This window comes from Anomaloglossus baeobatrachus, chromosome 6 (assembly GCF_048569485.1).
Source record: "Anomaloglossus baeobatrachus isolate aAnoBae1 chromosome 6, aAnoBae1.hap1, whole genome shotgun sequence".
NCBI classification, from domain to species: Eukaryota; Metazoa; Chordata; class Amphibia; order Anura; family Aromobatidae; genus Anomaloglossus; species Anomaloglossus baeobatrachus.
In genome coordinates, this window is record NC_134358.1 from 156,781,300 (window position 1) to 156,801,360 (window position 20,061).

A 20,061-nucleotide genomic window follows, 5' to 3' on the forward strand; every position below is an offset into this window, starting at 1 on the left:
CTGGAAGTCGAACCTGGCAAAGAATAAGGACCACCTGGCTTGCCGTGGGTTCAGTCGCTGAGCGGACCGTAGGTATTCCAGGTTCTTGTGGTCCGTGTAGATAATCACGGGGTACACTGCTCCTTCCAGGAGGTAGCGCCATTCCTCCAGAGCCAGTTTGACCGCCAATAGTTCTCGGTCACCGATGGTGTAATTACGTTCAGGTGCAGAGAAGCTCTTGGAGAAGAAACCGCATGTAACCATCTTCCCGGAGGAGGACTTTTGCATGAGCACTGCTCCGGCTCCCGAGGAGGAGGCATCCACCTCCAAGGTGAACTGGCGGTTTAACTCCGGACGGTGGAGTACAGGAGCGGAGGCAAATGCTCGCTTCAGTGAGCAAAACGCGGCGTCGGCCGCAGGTGACCAGTCCTTTGGATTAGCCTCCTTTTTGGTCAAAGCGGAGAGAGGAGCAGTCAGGGCAGAGAAGTGAGGGATGAACTGGCGGTAGTAGTTGGCAAATCCCAGGAACCGTTGGATTGCCTTTAGTCCAGAAGGGGGAGGCCAGTTGAGTATGGAGGACACCTTCTTAGGATCCATTTGCAGTCCAGTACCCGAGATGATGTATCCCAGGAAAGGGAGAGAAGACTGCTCAAAGACACACTTCTCATATTTGGCGTATAGACGATTCTCTCTCAGTCGTTGTAGGACCAGCTGGACGTTCTCTCTGTGGGTCTGGAGGTCCGGAGAGTAGATAAGGATGTCATCCAGATACACTACTACACAGACGTAGAGGAGGTCCCGGAAGATGTCGTTCACCAATTCTTGGAAGACTGCTGGTGCATTACATAGGCCGAAGGGCATCACGCAGTATTCATAGTGCCCATCGCGAGTATTAAACGCGGTCTTCCATTCGTCCCCAGAGCGGATACGAACTAGGTTGTAAGCACCCCGAAGATCCAGTTTGGTGAACACACGGGCTCCTCTGAGCCGGTCGAACAATTCGGGGATGAGCGGCAGAGGGTACTTGTTCTTTACGGTGATCTGATTCAGACCCCGGTAGTCGATGCAGGGGCGTAGGTCACCCTCTTTCTTCTTAACGAAGAAGAAGCCCGCTCCCGCAGGAGAGGAGGATCTCCGGATGAATCCCTTAGCCAGGCTCTCTGTGATGTAGGTAGACATGGCCCTGGTTTCGGCTGGGGACAACGGATATATCCGTCCTCGAGGTGGTGTTGTTCCTGGGAGCAGGTCGATGGCACAATCGTAGGGACGGTGTGGCGGAAGTACCTCAGACTCCTTCTTGTCGAAAACGTCTGCGAAGGACCAATAGGCCGAGGGCAGTTCCGGTAGGTTCTCTGGAACCGGAGGTCGTCGGATGTGTGGTATGGACTTCAGACACTTCTCATGACAAGAAGGGCCCCATCGGGTGATTTCGCCAGTACCCCAGCTGACTGAGGGTTCGTGTGTCCGCAACCAGGGAAGTCCCAGCAGGATTTGATGGGACATGTGTGGAAGGACATAGAGAGAGATGTTCTCGGTGTGCAGGGCACCGATACGTAGTTCGACCGGTCTGGTGACCCAGGAGATGGTATCAGAGAGGGGTCTCCCATCCACAGAGGCTATCACGAGGGGTTTGTCAAGTGGAGTAACAGGCAGCTGGTACTTGTCCACCGTGGCCTGCTGAATGAAATTGCCTGCTGCCCCGGAATCGAGGTATGCCTCAGCCGTGAACCGTGTCTCTCCCGTTGACACTTGCACAGTCCACATAACCGGGTCTGAGAGAGTCCCAGCACCTAGGGTGGCCTCTCCTACCAACCCTAGGCTTTGGAGTTTCCCGGCCTCTCTGGACAGGCGCGTAGCAGGTGTGTGCCCTCTCCGCAGTAAAAGCAGAGGCCCTTGGCGAGCCGCTCTGCTCGACGCTGTTCAGACTGTCGTACTCGGTCAATCTGCATGGGCTCGTGGACGGGAATCCCAGCTGTTGATGACTGAGGTGCGGAGGGCTTCTGGGGAGGTGAGGAATGCCGTACCGGTCGTCTCTCACGAGACAGCTCTTTAGAGCGCTCCTGAAAACGAATGTCCACTCGAGTAGCCAGGGCAATCAGGGCATCTAGGGTGGAGGGCAAGTCACGACCCGCCAACTCATCTTTGATGCGACTCGAGAGTCCCTCCCAGAAGGCGGCTGTCAGGGCCTCATTATTCCACCCGAGTTCAGAAGCCAAAGTGCGGAAACGGATGGCGTATTGGCCCACCGTCAGTGTTCCTTGACGTAGGCGGAGAAGTGATGAAGCAGACGCAGAGGCGCGTCCCGGCTCGTCAAAGGTACTGCGAAAGGCCTGCAGGAACTCTCGAAGGTTCTTGGTCACAGGGTCCTCCTTCTCCCACAAGGGGTTCATCCACGCCAGTGCCTCGCCCTCTAGGTGGGACATTATAAAGGCGACCTTGGCTTGGTCGGAGGCGAATAGATGTGGCAGCTGCGTGAAATGAAGGGAACATTGGTTGATGAAGCCCCTGCAGGTCTTGGGATCTCCAGAATAACGAGGTGGTGAAGCCAACCGGAGTTGGGAAGCACCCGACGAGGCTGCCACTGGTGCGGGAGCCGTGGGTTGTCCATTGGAGGACCTGGGTGCCGCAGGCGTCATGGATGCTTGTAACGTGTACAGGCGGGTGTCCACGGAGGTCATAAATTGCAGCATGCGGGTCTGGACTTCACGCTGGCGTTGGAGTTCCTCTTGCAGGGCCAATAGTGCTGCAGCGGGATCCATGGCCTGATCTTACTGTCAGGGCCAGGTGTACGGGCAGGCCCAGGAGGTGGATCCACTGGACCGAACTCTCTGAGATGGTGGTAGGGAGTCCGGCAGCTGAAGCACTGATGGGCAGTAGAACAGTCCGTGCAAGTGAAGGCAGCGGAGGAGTCCCAGGGACCACGGAGTCACAGAAGGTGGTCTTGGTGACGTAGCTCAGGTTCGGAGGCCGAGGTGATATCAGGCGGGGTCCGGAACCTCTGGAGCAAGATGACGGGTCACCGCAGGGATCCGGGATGGTACGGACTGTCAGATGGCAGACGGACAGCGTGCGGGGATCAGGACACGGCAGACTGGATGGCGAAGCAGGCACGGCTCTACAAAGAGAGATAGGTGAGTACGAGCACAGTAACACCAGGAGACCTGACTCCTAGCTCAGGGAACACGAAGATCAGGCCCCGCCCCCTTGGACAATGACCCCTTATATACCCTGTACCTGTGCAACCTCATTTCCTGTTAATGGACGCTGGCCCTTTAAGAAAGGGTCAGTGACCGCGCGCGCGCCCTAATGCGCATGCGCGCCGCCCGGGTGCCAGAAGCCAGGGAAGGAGGCTGCGAGGAGGACGCAGGGGAGCCGGCCAGGTCCAGGGAAGCTGTCGGGCGCCGGGATCGGGGGCCCGGAGCCCTGGGACGGACGGAATCCGGTGACTGGGGAGCGGAGAGCGTGGCAGGTGAGCCGGGGAACGGGGGTGAGGACCCGGGGAGCGTGACAGGTGCATACATTCTTGGCTACTATAAATCATGCAGGCATTGAACGGAGGACCATATTAACAGTCAATTGATAGTTGATGCCAATAATTTGTCCACCTAGACTTAGCCTTAGTATACTGTACATCAATGCTTAATGCACTCAACTCGTTGCCCCATTGAGTAGTTTTACACAAAGGTCTTTCTAGATGCGACCTTCTAAATAGCCGGTCACATTAAGCCTGTGATGGAGTATCATCACTGTAGAGGGGAGTGATGGCGCGGCCTCTGGATGGTAACGGGTTAATCCATAATTCTTCCGGATGCTTGGGGAGGATAGGAGAGCAGTGGTTGCTGCACAACCTGCACTCTGTCAGAGTAATTTAATTATGGGTAGTTAGACTTCTGTGTAATTTGTTAATGGCCATTCCTTGCACAAAGAGCATAATTTTGCCAGGGCACCGGCAATTTGATGCATTTTTCGCAGGGTGCTGTCAAATGAAAGAGAGTTTTCATTGAATTTCATATTGTGCTTTCGCCTAGAGGGAGAATATCAATGAAGCAGCGAGCAGCCCTCGTTTTTTGGACTTATTAGAATGCATGCAAAAGCGAATGGCAGTAATCCTCTCTGTTTTGAGAAAAGCCTGGTATGAAATTGGACATCTCACATCGCAACATGCCTAGGTTTTTTTTTTAAACACTGATAAAAATGTTTTGACGGCTTATTACTTTTTCTTCTATATCTATATATATATATATATGTGTGTGTGTTTTCACTTCTTTGCTTTAAAACTGAACAGTTTCATTGTCGCATTTCTCCACTTCATTAGCTGCTGGCATTTCTGGTCTAAGCTGCTTCTTCAGTTCTACATTATGCCTAACGGGCTTTATGTATTCCAAGCTTAATGAACTGTTGTCTAAGGATTCTGAAGGGAAACATTCCAGGAAGCAAATAAAAAGCAAACCCTTTGTAAAATCTTTTAGCTTCTTGATCTACAAACATTGCATTTGCTTAGCTGTTTGCGTTCAGTATTTTATCTTTACTTTCCAGCTTTTGTAATTGTGTCTTGCTGTGTTGCTTGTTTGTTTTTTATTTGGTATATTCTATATGTGCTCGTTTTATGCGTTCCTTAGACGGTTCTGTCCGTGCGTGGCTCCACCAAACTGACAACAAACAGGGTTCCTTTATACATGCAAATCAAATGCTTCCCGAATGGACTACAAAGATGAGGTTCAAGGAAACTTAATTAAGTTTCAGTATAATGCGAGAAGCTATAAGGTTGGAATAATTTTATACATTTTGTGGAAACATATCAAAAATATTCACTGGCGAGTGACCCACAGAGTCAGTGAAACTCATTAATTAAGTTGTCTTGGTAACTATATTACAATATCATTTGGTAAATCGTTATCCACAGCATAGTCGCATTGTTTTTATACTTTGGAATTAGTCTTCATGCTCATATTCTTATACCTCTAAAGGGTCGGCTGATGTATGGCCCCAAGACAAAAGGCACAAGAGGAATCTGGCAGCTGATTTCAGTGCATTCAACATGCGGCTCCGCTTCATTTTGTATGGAACCACATCTTTAATAATATATCTACAATACACAATGGTGCTCATCCAGGCAGTTACATAGAATTAAGGTCAGCCAACAGCTCTTCTTCCCGACTTTTCTATATACTCCACATGTCTTGGCCGAACATGTCTGTGTAGTCAAAAGCAAAAGAGGGCATTTATTTATTTATTTTACTTGCTTATGTAGCGCTATTAATTTCACAGGCATGATCATGACTATCCCCATTGGGGCTTACACTCTATATATTCCCTATCACTAGGTCTTTGGAGTGTGCGAGAAAACCGGAGAACCCAGAGGAAATCCACGCAAACATGGGGAGAACCTGCACACTCCTTGCAGATGTTGTCTTTGACTGCAGTGCTAACCACTGAGCTAACCATTACCATAACTCTGCAAGCACCTTATTCCCTTCTGAGAGGTGTCACATGGAGTTTTACACAAAGTTCGCTGACTGTCATGACAGCACTGGATTTCAGATTCTGACACCGCTCTATGGTTTCTCTCATTTCTCTGGTGTCTGGGATCAACACAGCAGACTCGGGCATTGACCTTCTGTGTGCTGACTCATAGGCAGGCTAGCAAGAGTTAATTTCTACTAGAGTACTTGCACCTTTAATCACATGTTGTGAGAAGACCTATTACATCTGCTCCCCTCCTATTAATGCTGGTGGAATCTTGCTATCCTTGCCAGCTATAGTTTATTGTATGTTGGTCTGTGAGGTGTGGTGTCCCAGACTCTCTGGTGAAAGTTGTGCCTGTTGCTTAAAGTGGTTGTGGAGTTTACCCCTGTTGTTTTGTACTTTCATCCTGCTCTTGTTTTTCCTCCTGAATCTCTTATTGTCTTTACCTTTGTATGCGTGCTGTGTGAAAGAGTTTTGTTTTTTTCCTTGTCTGTCTTTATCTGTGGTTTTCAACCCACTCCTGTCCCATCACCCCATGGGGGGAGGGGGAAATCAGATCAGGACTGATCATAAGTAGGGCCAGAAAGGAGACTCAGGCCTCTGCACCATCAGTAGTATCTCAGAGATTAGAAATAGCATAGGCTCCCCTAGCTTGAGGGACAGCTTGGGAGCTCCGGTTCCACGCTATCCTAAAGTCATCCTGACAAAAGGTTTGAGCAAGTTGAAGTTCGGAAGTCAGGACACCCCAGTATATATTAGATTATATACTTTAGTGTGCAAGGCCACCTACACGCTTCTTTTGTGATTAAGTGGTCTGATGTTCAGTGCAATATGGCGATGCATAAACACACTTGCAGCAGCAATATCAGAAGCAAAATTATACTGTGCCAGTGGCTTCCCCTGCCTGTGCACCTTAAAGAAACCCTTTTGTTTAGCAGTTCAATAGCCATGTCTATATTTTGCCCCCAAAAGGTAGGATCTGTGGATGCAGCAGTGATGCAGTCCTGCAGGGGACTACACGCCACCTCTCGGTGCCAACTGCAGTACTTGTAAAGGAAGAACAATGACAGAATACAGAAAAATAGCTCATCACAGTTTTCCTATTGCCATACTTTATGAAGAAGGTCAGAACACAGGTTATGGTGCTAATAGATATAGATATTCCATTTGTCGGAGCTGCTTGTATGTGGCCATTGTTGTATGGCCTTTACATGTTTCCTGATATCTGCTCCTCATTGCTGTAACAGCGCACAAAGAAAGATGCTTCCAGCTCGTAACTGAACCCCACACATGGCACTTTGCCACCTGCCTTTGACTTTGGACAATATTCTGTTGTTAGGCGGTTTTCTTAGCCTTGGGCATTTTTCTATGAGTCCTTACACTGTATGCTCTTTGTTCATTCAGTACATTTGCTAATAAAAAAGTCATTTTGCTAAAAATACTTGGAAATTAGAGAATCCTTTTATTTACATACAATTATTTTGATTTATTATGAAGGAACTTTTTTGTTAACTGAATTCTCACAATCTGCTCTTTAAAAAAAAAAAAAAAATAGGACAAGTAACGAAAGAGTCATGGCTTGGGCTTGGGCTGTTTATTTCTTGCTTTGATGGCTTTAATTTAAATGAACGTCATAGAGGAATTCTCCTACTTAGAAAACCTATTAGCCAGAGTAAAGGGTGCTTTACACACTGCGACATCGCTAGCGATCTCATTAGGGATGTGACACGCTAGATCGCAGATGCGATCTGCCGAGATTGCACATAGGTCGCTTTTGTAGCGCCGGTCACATGTGCGATCTCGGCAGATCGCATCTGCGATCTAACGTGTCACATCCCTAATGAGATCGCTAGCGATGTCGCAGCGTGTAAAGCACCCTTAAATCTGGACATAGTGTTTCCTTCTGTGGAGTGCTTAGCCGTACTATGTTTTATGTGGGATCTTGTTTATTTCACGGCAGAAAGAACTCAAATAATGCACAAAAAAATGTAAAAAGTATCTCACGATTCCTTCATTAATTTCCTCATTTACATTGGTCCTATTTTATCGTATAATTCAGTAATGTTCTCCCGTGCTTGATTGGGGTTTCTTCCGTGTTCTCCAGTTTCCTCCCAATTGGGACAGTGATGATCACATCTGTGGAAGTAATGGCGCTATATAAGTGAGTAAAATAAATCTGTGAAATATATCAAGAAACGTTCTCAGTGTAATTTAAGATCACAGCCATGTCCTCCTCGTCACTGTCCTATGTCTTAGGCTGCTTTCAGTCTTTTTCCATCAGTTGCAATCCATCGCCTTGAGAAAATACGGTATCCTGCAAAATAATTTGCAGGATTCAGTTTTTTCCCCATAGACTTCTATTAACGACAGATTGCGACTGAAGGGCTTGCGCTGCATTTGTTCCGCGACGGATCAGTCGTGGAATGACTGACCATCGGGCGCAAGCAACGCACAATGCAACATTTTTTGTGTGCATAGAAAAAGCTGACAGCGACGGATTCGTCGGCATCCGTCGTTAGTTATAATGGAAGCCTATGGGCGCAAGAATCCGTCGTCATTCGTGAAATGACGGAATCAGGCAACGGATCCGTTTTTTTACCCTGGGCATGCCCAGATCGACTGTAAATTCAATTCTGGTCACAAAAATCTCTCTCTCTCTCTCTCTCTCTCCAATATAGCTTTTCATTAGCAAGTAATGTTTGGTAAAAAAAAAAATCCGATGGATTCTGTTTTTTTTTATACTCTTCGTCACATCAGTTTCGACCCAATCTGTACCGGATCCGTCTCATCAGTCACAAAACGGATTGCGACTGATGTAAAAAGACGGACGTGTGAAAGTAGCCTTACTGATGAGAAGCAGAGGCCTCCCTGTTGGGCCCTTTCTGCTGTAGGCCAAAAAATTAAACCCTCATTTTTTTTATACTGTATAACTTTGTTATAAGAAAAAATATAATAAAACAATTATTGATAAAACAAAGATTGTTCAGCCCTGTCCTTTAGCCAATGGGGTGTGGCTTCAGGGGGCCACCAGCTGAAGATGGAGCTGTGTTCTTCGCAGGATTTATACAAGCCTGAATTTTTTCAGGATCATACAGAAAATGCTGCGGACTGACACACAGTGAGGATAACTATCTTTTGTTCAAGTTAAACATTTATTTCCAGGTTTAGTTTTCCTATAAATGGGCACCATGTAGTGCTACATTTCCCCCCGAGCGTACACCATGGTGAAACATTTTTAAATCATTTTTCAACTCATAAGAACAAACAAATGACTACATTTTGAATTTAGCTTTGGAGCAGGACGGTGGCTCAGCGGCTGACATTGTGGTTGCATCCCCGGGGTGATGTCTGCATGGAGTACGAACGCTTCACTGCGCTGTGTAATATGTTGAACCTTTACTTTTTTAAGTTATGCTTCATGCAATTAATAAATTGAATGTCAGTTGTGTCAGTACTATCTACATTAATGATGGTTTAATCGTAGATTAACGAGGTTGGTAACTACTTTTACATTGATGGCCTATCCTTAGGATAGGTCATAAATGTCTGATCGGTCAGGGTCCGACACCCTGCACCGCCACCGATCAGCTGTTCTCGGTGTTGGAGGTAGTAGCAGGCACCCAGAAATGCTCAGTTCCGGTGCAGTCTGTCAACTGATAGCGCCCCGGCTTGGTAATGCACATCTACCTCTCATTCAAATCAATAGAAGGTAGATGAACAGTATCTGGACGCGGCCGCTGTGAGAAGACAGGGCAGCTCAGGAACTGAACATTTCCGGCTGCCTGCTGCTGCTGCCGGCACAGAGAGCAGCTGATCGATGGAGGTGCCGGGTGTCAGATTCTGGTCGATCAGACATTGATGACCTATCCTAAGGATAACCTATCATTGTTAAACTAGTTGCCACCCTCTTTAAAAATCCTTACATATACAGCACTGATACTTTGTGTTCTGGTGTAATTATGATCCAGGATTCAGAGAACACGCACTGTGTAAACCTTATTCCTGCAGTAAAATATCACAGGACGTGTTTCCCCGCTGCATCGGGTGGTTAGTTTATCCGTGTCTACATTTCTTTTTCTGTATCATTTGAAAGAGCCTTGCATATCCCTTCTGGCTTTAGACATTAAAGGTTAATTCATGGTATTCCATATGTTTCCTCACCCAGCTGCTGAATTTCAAAACATGCCCTTGACAAATGGGGTCAGCATGTAGGGTCACATTGTTAAGGGAATGGAAGTCGCTAACTGCAGTATGACACTTCTAACTGTCTATTCCATTTTAATGTTTCCTTATGAGAATGCATTGTACATTAAGTACTGGATACAACATTCATTTTTTCCAGCTGGGAACAGATAAAGGCAGTCACTTAGGCTCCATATATGAGAGGAACTCTTGTTACTATTAGAAATGCTTCTTTCAGAGCCATCCTCCGTAAGTGGCTGTCTGAACGGTACAATAGTTTAGCTTTTCTATTAAGTGATAAGTTGTGGTAATATGTTGGAGTAGGCTATTTGGGTAAGTATCCCTCCGCTCATAAAATCTCACAATTGTTTATATCGAAGTCATTTTTGTGGGAAGTTTCGACTTTTGCTGTTCTCACGACGTTTCCTAATTCGATTACAATGTCTTTTTCCTGTGACAAACGATCCGCGGTTCTATAATACTGCCGACTTCAGCATTTCTATATAATACTTCTGTTTATTAAAGTTTTAACAACGCGCCGGCGCTCATTTTACATTTCAACCAACAAACATAAACTGTTATGAATGTTTTAAAGTGGATTTAAGTGTAAGTGCAATATCAGAGTAAATGCCCTTTACAATGTACATAAAGTCAAATTGACTATCCAAAGATAGAAGGGCTCTTGAGGTTCATCCGTCCTCGAATTAAACCAATTCTCTAGTCAAGAGTATTGGACCAGGACCCGTTTTTGCACTTTTGGAGGTGGAGCGGCACCTGATATTGGGTCATGCTTTTTCACTTGTGCGCTCATTGTATGCGGATGATGAATACTGTTTGCACAAATGTGATTATATTAAATATGTATGCTTGTATAACTTCAAGAACTTGAGGAAGAATTATATATACGCACTGCAGTACCACAACGCTTGATGTCCCCATGTAACTACAGATATCGGCTCAGACTAATAGGTCCCAGACGTTTCCTTACTAACTAACATTTAAGGGAGCTTTACACGCAATGACATCGCTAACGAGATGTCGCTGGGGTCACGGAATTCGTGACGCACATCCGGCCTCGTTAGCGACGTCGTTGCGTGTGAAACGCACGAACGACCGCTAACGATCAATATTACTCACCTAATCGTTGATCGGTGACATGTCGTTCTAATCCCAAATATCATTGCTGTTGCAGGACGCAAGTTGTTCGTCGTTCCTGAGGCAACACACATCGCTACCGTGTGACATCCGAGGAACGACGAACAACACCGTACCTGCGTCCTCCGGCAACGAGGTGGGCGTCACTTTCTTTCGGCTGTTCTCCGCCCCTCCGCTTCTATTGGACGGCTGCCGTGTGACGTCGCTGAGACGCCGCACAAACCGCCCCCTTAGAAAGGAGGCAGTTCGCCGGCCACAGCGACGTTGCTAGGCAGGTAAGTATGTGTGACGGGGACTAACGATATTGTGCGCCACTGGCAGCGATTTGCCCGTGACGCACAACCGACGGGGGCGGGTGCGATCGGCAGCGACATCCTTAGCTGCGTGTAAAGTGGCCTTTAGGAAAAAAGGGTACAACCTAGGTACATTGCAAGAAACTCAAATAAAAATTAAAGAAATCCCACAGGAGAAAGTGTTCTACAGCAATAAAAGGAGAAATAAAAAAATATAATGGGTAATGAGTTATATGTACCCATCATCACCCAGAATAATGATCAGACTAGAATATTGAAAAATATTGTTTTTTCTGGATTTCTTGTAGTTATACGGACCTGCATATTTAACATCACATTTGTGTAAGCAAACAATATATTTGGATTTTTTAGCATTTGATGGTTGTCCACTACTTTTGCATTGATGAGCTATCCTTATGATAGGTCATCAATTTCTGATCAGCTGGGGTCCGACACCCCTCTACCCCACCGATCAGCTATTCTCGGTGATGGCAGAGGCAGCTGGGAGCCAGAAATGCTCAGTTCTGGAGCTGCCCCATCGTTTGATAGCTCCTGCAGCCAGGTATTGCACATCTGCCTCCTATTTATTTGAATGGGATGTAGATGTGCAGTACCCAGCCACAAAAGCTATCAGTTGACGGAGCATCTCCGGAACTGAGCATTTCCAGCCTCCTGCTGCCGCGCCCAGTATTGAGAACAGCTGATCGGCAGAGTTGCCGGGTGTCAGACTGATGAGACATTGATGACCTAGCGTAGGATAGGCAATCAGTGCAAAAGTAGTGGTGAAAATCTGTAATCCATTCTATTTTTGCTGCCTGTGTGATTAGTTAGAAGTGCCCATGTGGGTTTATTTTTACTTATATTATTGGATATTGCTTGTAGGTGATTTGTGGTTTATTTAAAAAAGTTAGAAAGCTATTGACAGGGGCACAAACAAGTGGGGTGTGATGGGCAGCAGCATAAGAGTTACAGCCAACATTTCTGTTCTAAAGATGGCTTTTTGCAAAAACCTTCTTATGCAGAAAGAATCAACTGACCTTCAAACCGGTTCTGAGGAACTATAAAGTAGAATGGTATTAAATATACAGAAAAAAAGTTTGCTTGTCTTTACACTAAGGTTACCTGGCATAATTCACTGTACTATATCCTGTGTGCCATGTTAAAGACCCTCTTAGGACTGCCTATGTGAGTGATAAATAGATAACGTTTATAGATAGTTGTTAGATTTTAATTAAAGGAGTTGTCTATTACTTTTATGATGATCATGACCTAATTTAGGATTTTCAATACGGAACATCCCCATCGATCTGTTACAGAGCTGCATGTGGCTTCATGTGAACAGTGTAGGAGGTGGATAACAACTCTACACACTGTTTCCAGCTATTCTCAGGTACTTCAGATCAGCTCCTATTCACTTTAGTGGAAGTTGATCCACAATTAACAAGAGCGGCCACTAAACAGTGAATGGAGCTGTCCTGTTCCGGCTCCTTAAAGGGGTTGTCCGCTACTTGGACGACCTTATTAAATAATGACCCCAACACTCACCTCTGGTGCCAGCACCATTCCAGTGGAGACGGCACTGCCTCTCCCGGGATTGTGTATCAATGTGATGTCACACAATCCCGGGGGCCAATCAGCAGCTTCGTCAGTGTCCCCACCTTCGGATGTATCACATACATCTGGATAAAAAAAGAGAGCAGCAGCGATCACTTCCTCTGCATGTAAGTGATTTTTACGAAGGTGGAGAGAGTGATCAGCTGCTGATTGGGCCCCGGGATTGCGTGATATCATACTGATACACGATCCCATGAGAGCCAGTGCCAACTCCACTGGGATAGCGCCGGCATCGGAGGTGAGTAAAAGTTTTAATATTTTCAAAGAGGAAACATACGGATTGAGAAGGGGTTGTCCGAGTAGTGGACAGTTCCTTTAAACAGTTTCCATTTGGCAGATGACAAAGCTGATAGCAGCTGACCAATTCAAAGGAGTAGTAGAGAAGCCCTTTAATGATATTATATTAAATAATAACAGAAATATTTCTTTATTAGTTTTAATTCTTTATCTAACTTCAGAGCAGTTCTATGGAGAAGTGATATAAGAATAGAGTAGCTAGCAGTATGTAAGGATATTCATTGAGGAATAGTTTAGAAACCATCAGTTAACGATCTTCAAATCCACTTGTGGTTCTAAATGCTCCATCTCAGGCAATGATTCTGTCGATAAACACGTCATCTCCCAGCCAGTATTAGCTCATTTTTTTGGTTTCCCCTGAACAGATTGTATTTTCTGCATTCTTGTAGAGTATTCCCCCTCTGCTTTTGCCATTGATTAAGTGATTGTTTTACTGCTATCTGTAAATGCCTCTGGTTCTGACTCCTATTGTCTGCTCTTTTTTTTTCTAGTGATGTTTACAGATTGCGGTGCACAAAGACGGATAAAGTATGAAACCAGTAACCCAACAGATTTTCGAATCGATGACAAGGGGGTGATTTTTGCTGCAAGAACCTTCGACTTCTCACCTCCTAAACAGACACAGTTTTTGGTGTATGCCCAAGATGAAGAGACCCAAGAGATTTGGCATGTTACAGTGAAAATCATTTCACGACCGCAGCGCGTTCAAGACTCAGTACCGGTAGGCACACATAGCTTATACCAATCAGGGAGATGATTCTACACTGAGAATTAGACTTCTTTGTTTAAGGTCATATCCTATCTAAAAAAGAGTTCATATAAAACACACAGTGTTTGTAAGCGCTCAGCAATATAAGGGAGAGGGCAGAAGCCTTCTTTATAATTATGTGTCCTTAGAAATTAAGAAAGCAGCTCTTAACGATCTCTGAGAAGGCCACATATATTAGTGAGTGTGAGAGATCAGTTCTACCCGCAAAAGAGACATTTAATATCCCAATTTAGCAGATTCATCTTAATATGGTTTATCTATATAAGAAATGTTTTTTTCAGCTTATCAACTAGTATGTACACTGTGTGTCCAAAACACAATTGCCTCTTTGAAGTTGCGTTCCTCAGTTTGTGGGCACTAGTACCAGTAGGATCAGTTGCTCACAGGCTTCCAGTAAGTGGAGTTGTTGGGACCACATTTCCTCATAGTGTTTACGTCATTACATAGTTACATAGGTTGAAAAAAGACCAGGTCCATCAGGTTCAGCCTTGATGTTACTTGTATTTAGTTAGGTCCTCTTGGTTTTGTCACAACAGACATGTTTTTCTTTCTATTGACTTGTTCTTGGGTGTCATTGGCCTATCACATAGCGGATTCCTGGAAGCAAAAATATTTTTTCTGTTGGCTGAGGCCCTGCCCCTTCTGGTCACATGGGTATGACATCGGTAAGGTTCTTCTAGCCATTTTAATTTAGCCACAGCCATTAGTAAAACACTTCTATAATTGAATTAGCATAAATAAAAGATAGGAGGTGGAACAACAGGGAAGTGGGCGGGAATCACTATCAAAACCCATCCCAGTCAGATCGGCAGCTGCTGCAAATCAATAAACTGTTCATTTTACAAACTTTACTTGCTTGTGTTTCAAAACCTATACATCCTAGATGACAACTAAAGGTATGTAGAGAATCAGCCTGATAACGCCAGTATAGCACTGGCTTTAGGTTATATACAAAAATCCTGGTGATTGGTGTGCTTTAAGTCCTTTCTTTATAACCTGGAAATCTTAATTTGATGAAAATTCAGTTTCCTACAAAGTCTCCTTCATCTTCTAACCTAATTTTGCTCTGCCTCTGTTCTCCTCTGTATGTGAATTGAGCTCTTTATTTGCACATAGTCGTGTCTGCGGATCGATGCCGTTGTTGTTTATTGATTTTCGTTTTAATTGGCTTGTGATTTAAGATGCCGTGTGTCACATGTAAGTAAGAAAAAGCAATTTTTGCAGCATTTACTGTATTTGAACTTCTTAGTTATATATGCCCTTATGTGCTAGGGAAGTACATACACAGCAAATCCTTAATAGAAATATGTTATCAGAATTGGCCCAATCTGTTATTGGAATTCATGTTTACCTGATTAAAGGAATTTAGATTACGGCCACTTGCACACAGCACTGAGCTCCTAATGTGGAGCATCCAGACAGGTGAAATTGACGAAAATCTTGTATAAACCTATTTATCAAACTGGACACATACAAAGTACAGGAGAGGGCAAGACGTAAAGTGCCCCTCTACCCCTAGTAATAGCATGTTTTCATTATCATGTCATAACATGCCAAAATACTTAAATTATAGTTAACCTGTATAATAACACCATATAGTGCCCAAAATTAATGGTGTGTCCAGCTAACACTCTATTACATAATTTGCTACTATGTGCCAGCCCTAATGGCCCACTAGGAAATAGAGAACTGGTAATTTGCCAAGTTTGCCACCCTCTAAAACTAAAAAATGTCAAAGACTTTGCGATTGCAACTAAAGGCCCCGTTACACACAATGACATCGCTAACGAGATGTCGCTGGGGTCATGGAATTCGTGACGCACATCAGGCCTTGTTAGCGACGTCGTTGCCTGTGACACTTACGAGCAACCGCTAACGATCCCAAATACTCACCAAATCGTTGATCGTTGACACGTTCATTTTCAAAATATCGTTGCTCGTTTTGGACGCAGGTTGTTCATCGTTCTTGAGGCAGCACACATCGCTATGTGTGACACCCCAGGAACGACGAACAACAGCGTTCCTGCGTTCTCCGGCAACGAGGTGGGAGTGACTTTCATGCAGCTGCTCTCCGCCCCTCCGCTTCTATTGGTAGCCTGCTGTGTGACGTCGCTGTGATGCCGCACGAACCGCCCCCTTAAAAAAGAGGTTGTTCGCCGGCAACAGCGACCTTGTTAGGAAGGTAAGTTTGTGGGACGCATACCGGCGATATTGTTTGCCACGGGCAGCGATTTACCCGTGACGCACAAACGATGGGTGTGGGGGCTATCACTAGCAACATCGCTAGCAATGTCGCCGCGTATAAAGCAGCCTTAACAATTAAAGGGGTTGTCTGGTTCTTTAATATTGATGGCCTCTCCTTAGTAGGAGTCACTGGTATCAGAACGGTGATAGTGTGCACCCGGCATTACCACTGATCAGCTGTTCCTGGTGCCAGTGGCTGCCAGATGTAAAACAGAGCCTTCATAGTGGCAATGGGCAGGTACTGCACATCCACCCTATTGAAATGTAAAGCAACGGAAAACCCTTTAATGATTAAATGTTTTTTGCTTTTCAAAGAGAATCTGTCACCAATCATGAATCACAGTGTAGTTAAAATGTAACAATCATTTCAATTTTTATTTCATAAATCTATAGTACACATGAAAATAAGCAACTTTGTAATATCTTATCAGACAAATCTGCTTCTTTCTCTGCCAGAATTGATCAGAATTAGCAAAATGCTCAATTCTTAGGTAAAATATATATTCAGTGAAGACTTTCCCATTACTGAGATAGGAGATGGCAGCTGTTACTGAGGAGATTGTATGTAGATAGAAGAGGAAGATGGAGGGGGGCAAAGATCTGCCTTTAGCTCCTCCGCTCTCACAACATTTTAGGAGGCTGAAAGAGAGAGCTCCCTCTCCCGTCCAATTAGCCCTTCTGTAACAATATTGCAAGGGCCCAATTGCTGCCATGGCAACCTGAGGTAGTCATGATGACCTCTGGATTAGCCAACTACAGCAAGCCTATTAGACCATGATAGGAGCATGGTCTAAGAGGCTTCTGTTAGTGCAGCACTGGGAGGTATAATGCACTGCAATGCATTATATCAGCAATCACAGAAATGAAAGTTAAAGTGCCATAGAATAAAAAAAAACACAAAATAAATAAAATATATATATATATTATACCAATAAATATGCATCTTTATGGTAAAATAAAACAAAAAGATACTAGATATTGCCACATCTGGAACAACCAAATATATAAACCTGTCACACTATTTAACCCCTTCAGTGACCACCGTAAAGAAAAAAAGTAGCACAGAAACTATGCTTCTTCATAAAACTGGCCAACAAAAAGTGGAATAAATAAAGATGAATATAAATAAAAATTGTATAGCTGAAAACATCATCTTGTTCTGCAAAAAATGACACTGAACAGCTCCTTCAGCAGAAAAAAAAGTTATAGTTCTCAGAATATAGCTATGCAAAAACAATACTTTTTTTCTGTAAACTAGTTTTTATTGTGCAAAACTAGCAAAAAATAAAAAAGGAACTATATAAGTATGGTATTGTAGGGGGTAAGGGCTATGCCCACCCGTACAGAAGTAGCTGGCACATGGGTATTCTGTGTCTGATGTGTAAATATGAATGTGTATCGTGTATATAGCCACTAGGTGGCAGTGTTATAGCATGGCTGTCCTGGCACCTGGGTGAGCAGGTAGAGAGTTAATAAAGAGGAGGAGAGTAGTATGTATAAAAGGTAGAGATGGGGAATAGGGATGAGGAGAGTCCCCCTTAGGGTCACCCCTGTGGCCGTGACGTGGGATCCGCTATATGATTGGTGAACTGCGTCCCCAGAAGCGAGGTATAGTCCTGACGGTCGGGGGTCTTGCGTCTGTTTCTGTCTGGTTCGGAATACTCCAATATTCCCTCACTTTAACTGAAGGTCAGTGCACCCTCAAGGAGAGGGGTATGGCTGGATGCTGGTGTGGGCACGGGCGGGGGAGTGCCGTCGTGTGTGGTACTTCATGTGCGCAAGCATCCCTTGTGGGTGGGGTGAAGTGGCCTAACAGACTTTATGAACCGGTCGGTGCCAGCGTGAAGTTAAGTGGAGGGATGACAGGCGTACAGGTGTCAGATAAAACCCAGTTGCCAGACGGACGGACAGCTGCTAAATTTAATAGCAAAACAGAGTGTAGGAGGAACCTTAATGGGATATGTAACGGTGCCGGTGTGATGCGGACCAAAGCAGTGCAGGAGTGGAAGAGAAATAAAGACTGTTTGTTTAAAAGAAAAAGTCATGTCTCGGCTTTCTTGTCTGTGAACAAGAATGCAGTGTTGCCTGTACTGGTGCGGACTTCTCCTGTGAGTGGTGCGGTGACGGGGAGGCATGGGGTGAACGAGCGGCTGCACTGCGGCCTGTTGATCCCTGCAGCCACGTGCCCTCCACCTACATTATCACTGTAATCGAAGTGATCCAAAGTGTTTTATCACTTTAACCACACATGGAAAGGCTAAAAACAAAGAAAAAACACAATTCTTCAATTCATTGTTAATTTTTCCTACTAAAAATCGGTATAGAAAATGGTAAAATGAATATTATGTCCCTGAAAATTGTACAAGTAAAAACGTCATCTTGTCCTGCAAAAAACATGCCCTCACATGACTCTTCAGCAAAAACACTGAAAAATTATAGCTCAAAATATGGCAATGAAAAAATGTTAATATTTATTTAATTTTTTTTAAAAAACTTTTTCATAGTGTGTGATAGTAACCAAACATAAAAAAAATGTAAATCTGATATCACATTAATGGCACCGATAAGTGATTAATAAGTCATCCAATCACTTATTCTGCATGAGAAATGGTGTAAAAAAGAAATAATACCAAATCTTGACCTACTGTTGATTTGTTCATTCTTCGTCCCAAAGCTCACAGTAAGGCTCGGGTAACATTTGTCCTGCTCTCTACCCTGAGAGCTTACACCGGTTATCCATGTAAATCTATGAAATACGTGATTCATACCATGGCCCAACTGAAGATTCCCTATAATGAGGCAGAGGGAGACACTGTGAGTGTTGTCTGGCTTATGGTCAGGAGCAGTGTCCCTCTTTTGAGTTGTCTTTCTAGGAGTGCACAAATGCACAGTCGGTCACAGGTTTGTGCACCTCTGAAAAACCTGAGACCATTTAAAGGAGATCAAACGGCGTGTGGAGTAACTCAACCTGCCTCATTAGTGAATTAATCCATTAAGGGCTTCATCTAAAAGACCTGTACAGCATCAGATACATGTGAACTGATCCAAAATATTCTGAATCCCAAAATGCTATCAATGAAAGCTTCAACTCAACCCACAAAAAACAAGTCCCCACTCGGGTCTGTCATCTGTTAACAGAAATGTAGGGGGTGTCCAAGTTTCTGGTAGAACAAAGGCTCTTGAAATGTGACATGGCTCTCACCAAAAGATAGCTAACAAAATCTGCCCTCCTAAATCCAAATGCCCCCTTTCCTTCTGAGTCTCACAATGAGTCTAAACCACAGATAGCATCCACATGTTTGACATTAACATAGTGAGGAGAGCACACTTATTTTAAGGTTACATGGCTCCTGAAGCACAAGCTGGGCACCATGTATTGGGCGCTACAATGTATTGGGCACTACAATGGCATATTGGCAATTTTCACTCTGCAACTTCCAATGCGTGTTTGTTTCTGGAAAATACCTATAGCGTAAAAATAGTCACTACACCAATAGATGAATTCCCAAAGGGCTGTAATTACTAATAAAGGATCACTTGAGGGGGGTTTCACTCTTTAGGCACATCAGGGATCCGGCAAATGGAGTCCACAAACTATGCTAGAAAAATCTGAGAAAGTCAAATAGCTCTCCTTCCCTCTCAAGCCCTGCCATGTGGTCAGAAAGTACTGTACAGACTTCACTGGGGTATTGCCACATTCAGCAGAAATTGCGTAACATATTATGCAGTCTTTTTAGCCATTTACCCTGTTAAATAAAAAAATATGGCGCTAGAACACTGTTAGTGATAAAATGCAATAATTAGTTCTTCACCACAGAATGGAATAAAATTCTGTTTTCTGTGGCACACCTGTGGTATCAATATGCTCACTGCACCCCTAGTTTAATTAATTGAGGGGTGTACTTTGTAAGATGGGGTCTGTCATGGGGGGGTTTGCTTTTCTGACATGTCAGGGTCTCTGCCAATATGACATGGCAACCCCCAAACCATTTAAACTAAATCTGAACTCGAAAATAAAACTCCTTCCCTTCTGAGCTTAGCACTGTACCCCAAAAGTACTTT

The 20,061-nt window shown here is 44.5% G+C and overlaps 1 protein-coding gene across 1 annotated transcript in view; it reads left to right on the forward strand.

Moving 5' to 3' along the window:
• CDH2 (cadherin 2) overlaps positions 1 to 20,061 on the forward strand; it is a 433,410-nt gene that overhangs the window by 303,826 nt on the left and 109,523 nt on the right. The window contains exon 3 of the mRNA XM_075353329.1: positions 13,478 to 13,707. Within this exon, the coding sequence (XP_075209444.1) occupies positions 13,478 to 13,707 (230 nt within the window). The remainder of the gene's footprint in view (positions 1 to 13,477; positions 13,708 to 20,061) is intronic.